This window comes from Habropoda laboriosa, unplaced genomic scaffold (genome assembly GCF_001263275.1).
Source record: "Habropoda laboriosa isolate 0110345459 unplaced genomic scaffold, ASM126327v1 scaffold816, whole genome shotgun sequence".
Lineage (NCBI taxonomy): Eukaryota > Metazoa > Arthropoda > Insecta > Hymenoptera > Apidae > Habropoda > Habropoda laboriosa.
The window spans coordinates 539,549-545,726 of record NW_017101002.1 but is presented as its reverse complement, the minus strand read 5'-3'; the positions used below and the strand labels follow the sequence as shown (position 1 = coordinate 545,726).

At 41.5% G+C, this 6,178-nt stretch overlaps 1 protein-coding gene across 1 annotated transcript in view; it reads left to right on the top strand.

Moving 5' to 3' along the window:
• LOC108577743 (tubulin polyglutamylase ttll6) overlaps positions 1-3,300 on the top strand; it is a 5,001-nt gene extending 1,701 nt beyond the window's left edge. The window contains exons 8-16 of the mRNA XM_017940934.1: positions 877-1,167; positions 1,238-1,394; positions 1,455-1,555; positions 1,617-1,745; positions 1,837-2,062; positions 2,125-2,306; positions 2,369-2,603; positions 2,667-2,828; positions 2,908-3,300. Of these exons, the coding sequence (XP_017796423.1) occupies positions 877-1,167; positions 1,238-1,394; positions 1,455-1,555; positions 1,617-1,745; positions 1,837-2,062; positions 2,125-2,306; positions 2,369-2,603; positions 2,667-2,828; positions 2,908-3,300 (1,876 nt within the window). The remainder of the gene's footprint in view (positions 1-876; positions 1,168-1,237; positions 1,395-1,454; positions 1,556-1,616; positions 1,746-1,836; positions 2,063-2,124; positions 2,307-2,368; positions 2,604-2,666; positions 2,829-2,907) is intronic.
• Positions 3,301-6,178: the final 2,878 nt, after the last annotated feature.

The window sequence follows — 6,178 nt, the reverse complement described above, 5'->3', positions numbered from 1 at the left end:
TGACGTAAATTTCAATTCGAGTATGTAGATAGGGCGAAAATGAAGTTTCTCCGACGAGTTCGCCCTCCTCTTCCTTCCCTCGAAATGGAAAAACAATTGAGGTGAGGGGCGTTGCGCGAAACGCGAGGAATTATTTCGGAAAGGGCAAAAACTAAATAGCACCGGTTTTCGGTTCTTTCTACGCCGATAAATTGATCACAGTCTACTTCACTTTTATTCACCGAGGATTAAGCGGTTAAGTGGTCAGTTGGAGATTTCGCGTTCGCACGAAGCACGATACCCAAGTATAATGCGCGTCTGGCTTGACGTATGACCAAATTGACGAGGTGCGACGACGGATCGTTTAAAATAATGAGATACGCCGGTCATGAACGTAGTCGATCGCAACAACAAACGTCGTTTGATGGTGGTGCGCGAGCTCGAGCCTAGCGAGACCAAGAAGAATTACCCGAAGAACGGTGAGATCACCGGCGAATCTGATTCCAGTATCGAAGTGCGATCATGTAAAACCGTGTACAGACACCGCTGTGAGAAAATCGTGGTATCCGACGCTTTCTCCAACATCGGTCCGTTTATCGATTCCGCTAAAAATGATCGAGGATCGATCTCCTCTAACAATAAGTGCTTCGCGGACCAAAGGGACGACAAAGGTATCGTGTTTCTAACCTTACGCACCGTTTCGTCTACCATTTCTTTCACGTTACCTCCGATTCGCAGCAGACTTGTCGTTCGTCGACACCGACGTGGACTCGCGGAAAGACGGAACTTCCACGAAGACGACAAAGAAGAAGAAGAAGCGAAGGTAGAACTCGTTTGGAACAGTATTAACACGATTAAGAATTTCTTAAAAATGTGTTCCACCGGTTACGTTTACAGATACTTGACGATATGCACGAGCAACTGCAAGTACGACGCGGTGAGGCGAGTAGCGGCTCGTTACGGGATGAAGGAAGTGACCGAGGACAGCAGCTGGAACCTCTACTGGACGGATTTGAGCGTGAGCGTGGAACGAGCGAAGGATATGAAGAGATACCAGAAGGTGAATCATTTTCCTGGGATGACGGAGATCTGTCGAAAGGATTTACTAGCGAGGAACTTGAATCGTATGCTCAAGCTTTTCCCAAGAGACTACAATTTCTTTCCCAAGACTTGGTGTTTCCCCGCGGAGTAAGCGTTCAATTCTGTTTCTACAAAAGGTGGATCGTATTTCTTACTCGCGGACCGAACCATTTTTCAGTCACGGAGAGGCAATAGCCTACGCGAAACTGAGACGATCGAAAACTTTTATCATCAAGCCCGACACAGGCTGCCAAGGGCGCGGAATTTATCTGACGAGGAACTTGAAGGACGTTAAACCCACCGAGCGCATGATTTGTCAAGTTTACGTGGCCAGGGTACGCAAGCATTTTTTAACACTTAACCGTCCCTTTTCATTCTTCATTTCGTGCCTGCAGCCCTTTCTGGTGGACGGCTACAAATTCGATCTTCGTATCTACGCGTTGATCACCTCCTGCGACCCCCTTAGGATTTACGTCTTCAACGACGGCCTTGCCAGGTAACGACATTCTTCTTTCCCTCTTAATTGGCTAACCTGCACTTCTTACGAGACGTTTCAGGTTTGCCACGAGCAGATACAAGGAACCGACCGGCCACAACACGTCCAACGTGTTCATGCACTTGACCAATTACGCCGTTAATAAGCACAGTCGGATGTACGTGATCGACGATGAAGTCGGTAGTAAAAGGTGTGCGTGGTCGAATTTTTCATCGATTCTTTCGAAATTTTTCGAAATTTTTCGAAATTTCTCCAACGCGACACGAATTTTTTCAACGCAGGAAAATATCCACGTTGAACAAGTGGCTCAAGATGAAAGAGGTTGACGTGGACGAGCTGTGGCAGAAGATCGACCAAGTTATTATAAAAACGATCCTCGCAGCGTATCCAATTCTGAAGCACAGTTATCACACTTGTTTTCCCACTCACGATAAGACGTACGCGTGTTTCGAATTGTTGGGCTTCGACGTGTTGCTCGATTGGAAACTGAAGCCGTATCTCCTCGAAGTAAAGATTACGGAAACGTAGGTAATAAACGTAGCATGGTAATAGAAGGAACTGTATTTCAGGTTAATCATTCACCGAGTTTTCACACAGACGCGCAAATAGACAAAGACATAAAGGAGGGTCTGTTGACGAACACATTCGAGATGTTGAATTTGCAACAGTGCGACAAGAAGAAAATCATCGAAGAAGACAGGAAGCGTGTTAGGGACAGGCTACTTCAGGGAATCAATTCTAAGGACGGCAGGTAAATTAACGAATATGTCGGACGACGAGCTGATTTAAGTTATCGACGTTCGTTCGACCTAGCACGAACGATTCGACGATCTGTGTGACGAAACCCGATAAGCCGGAGGAGGATTACTTGCAGAAGCAATTTAAATGGGAAGACGAGCACATGGGCAATTTCCGCAGAATCTATCCATGCGCGGAAAGTGAAAAGTACGAGCCGTTTTTCAGGCAAACTAGCATTTCCGTGTATCAGGACACGGCAGCGTCCAGGGCACGCGAAGAAGCGTCGAGGATCCAAAAGGAAGAGAACGAGGTGCTTCGTCTGCTCACCTAAAACATACTTGATAGAAACGTATATTCGATTCAATGTTTACAGATGAAAATTAAGGAGCAAGAGAGCAAGAAGGTCTTCGGTAAATGGAGCGATCCCAAGTTGCATCCGGAGAGTCCAAACACGAGCCACAAGTTTGCAACGACGAACGATCAAGAGAAGAGCAAAACTGCGCCTGTACCGAAGAAAATTCCGTCTCTATCGAACGTCAGTTTTTCAATTAGCAATTTTCAAATAGCAATTAGCGGATTTTAACGAAACCATGTCTCGAATCGCGTAGACGAAGAAGCAGGCCACTTCCGCTGTTAATACCGTGCACTCGTTCGAGCCGGAGATTATTTGCGAGTCCGAGGAAAGGGAACGCGTCACGTCGCTGGCGCAACGAGATTTCCTGATCAAGAGCTACGGCATGCTGGAGCAGATCTACATGGCGATGAAGAAGAACGGTACGTTGCGAGCTATCGACGAAAAGAAGTACGGACTGTACGGAAGGCTCGGTTACATGGAGAACGTGAGCAAGAGCGCGAGTACTTGCAGGCACAAGTGTCATCTTCATCAGCATCCTGGCATGGAGACGAGATACGAACCGTGGACGAATCAGTCGCAGTTCTGCCTGAAAGCAAGTAAAGTAGTTAACGTTTTCGTGGTATCTCGCTGGTTCTTCTACTTTCGAAGCTAACTAAACGGAGCCTGTTTACCGCAGGGTAAAGTGTTCGACGATGCTTTTGTATTTACCGACTCGAAAACGAGTAACTTTTAAGCCCACGAGGTGAGACGTACGTTAGGATAGCTCGAGAGTGAAGTATAGAAGCACTTTCTCTCCTCCGCAGATTTCCAAGTGACGTGTAACGAGGCGCCGGTTTACACGCGACCGAAGATACCGCCGAAATTTTGGATGGACGATTCTAACTCGAACAATCGAACCAGTCGTATCACAAAGGCCCACGTGGCACGAACATTGTCGAACATCGTGCGTCTTCATACTCTGGAGAAACGGGGAGAGTTCAATTCGTCGAAATCTTGACAAGTACGGGTCCTCGATTGATCGCTACTTCTACAGCCCAAGCAATATTCCTTAAACGAAAATAAACACCTCCCGGATCTTTTGCTTTTTAATGCCAAGTTCGAACGTTCCGATACGTTGTGAACTGTGCAAATAAACTGTCGTTTCTACGAAAAAAGTCACTGAATTGATATGTATATATATAGAAGAACAATGTAAAAATCAACATGGTATGGATTTGTTATTTAAAGTACCATATAAATATGTACAACGAGTGAACATGTACACGCTGCAGAAAAACGAGAATATCTCCGCACGCATTGATCGTGTACCGAAATAATGACATACGTACATTGGTCTGTAATATGTATAACAATTTTTTTTATTGTTGAGACACGCGGTATATATATATACACTCATACACACACACGCACGCGCGCATATATATATGTACATATGCGACGTATACATGTATGTATGTATGTCAGTATTCACATGATAGAAAACAATTTATTATGAACAATTTGTTGCGTATATTTCTCAATCATGACAACACGGTCACATTTCTTTTTTCCCTATTAATATGTAACATTGCTGTCGATTTGTATGCCTCGCGTTTCTTTTAATTTCTTCTCTCTCTCTCTCTCTCTCTCTCTCTCTCTCTCTGCTTTTCGTAATTTGCTTCTGATCAATTGAATCAACGTCTCCTGATAAGGGAAACGTGACAGGTTGAAAAACCAACGATCGATTCATCGCGACACGTTACTTGTTGAACGCTTATTTTTAATATACATATAGAAGCGTTAAAATTAATAATCAATTGAATTACCAATAGCAAATATTGATCTCGTACAAAGTAGAAATACAATAATGACAATAATAACTAATAATAATCAATAATAATAAGAAGAATAATAAACAAAGCAACGCATCCGAATGGCGTGTCGGAACGCTCAGATTTCCTTTGAAACTCGAATCATAGCTTAGTCCCTAATTTAAATATGTAACGGTTCGTTTTAGGGAGCGGATTAGGAAATATGATTTTTTACCGGTACGGATATATCCAAGTGAAAAAATCTACACTGTGTAACGCATCGTCATCTCGTTGGATTGCAAATTTCTCTTTGTTGTCGGTATTGAACGCGTTAAAGAATAAAATAGAAACAACAAGAAAGGAAAACAAACAAACAAGCAAAAAAAAAAAAAAAAAAAAAAAAAAAAAAAAAAAAAAAAAAAAAAAAAAAAAAAAAAAAAAAAAAAAAAAAAAAAAAAAAAAAAAAAAAAAAAAAAAAAAAAAAAAAAAAAAAAAAAAAAGAAAATAGTGCAGCAGGCAGTCGATACACTTTTGATCTATCAACGCGATACAAGAGATATTTACAAATTGGGCAGAAGAAATTGGCGGTGATAGAGTACGCTGATCGTTTCGTGACTATCGCGTTCACTTTTTGACAGACTGGAAAAAATTACTTATATACACAAACAAATTGACAAAGTATACACGACAGAATTCTACAATCGTTTAAACGAGCAACAAAAGAATCAAACATTCGGACATTTTATCTAATATTCGACGGTGCAAGAGTTTCCATCTTCGTGAAATCGTTGATCTATAGATCGTCACGCTTTGGATATCAGGAGAAACGTTCTTTGCGTTCTTTCGACGAAACAATGATAATAAAAAGGCTGAAAAACGACGAGGTGACTAAAATTTGAAGGTAATATAATGAGACAACGATTCAGACACATATGAAATGCATTTGCTTCGAACAAATTATACAGGGATTAAGCTACTGTTAAACATAAGTCAAAGAACCATTTCTCGTTTGATGTATGCAATAAGAACGAGATACAACGTTTCCTTTTTTTTTTCTTTCTTTCTTTAGGCGTGCGTCATGTTTGCGTGTGATCACACATAACGGTGTGATTCGTAAACGATACAACTTATATAAGTTATCTCTGAAAAATAGACGCTACTAGTAGTTACTTAAATTACGATTCGTTCGTTTGTACTAGAAAACGATTATCCTTGATCCTCCGAGTCGTTCTTTTTTTTTTTTCTTTCTTCTTTTGGTTGCACACCATGTTTCTCCGTCCTTAGCCGGCCGATAATTTTCTTTTTTTCTCCTTGTTATTCGCTTAATCCCCTGCATTCCCGTATATCATTATTTTTTTCCTTTTTTTTTTTTCATAATAGAGAAGAAAAAGCAACGTTAACGATCTCCAGCGTGAACCCCCTCGCCCCCTCCATGACATGACAAAATATAGAATGAAGATATGTGAAGATGGTATTCTATTCGTTGTAATACTAGTATGAGCATTATGTAGTTATAGGATCCTGTGTACATTACTCATGTATAATATTTGTTAAAAAGGATTACAGTAAAACAAGCTTAAAGCGTGGATTACACGGAGAGAAACGACGAGTAGAAGTTCGCAAGAATAACTAGTTAGGCTCGTCGCGTGTAACAACAACTAGTTATTCCAAAGTACATACTCGGCAAGTTTTCGTAATCGGTCCTCCGTTTAATACAGGCGTCAAGTAGTAAAATGATAA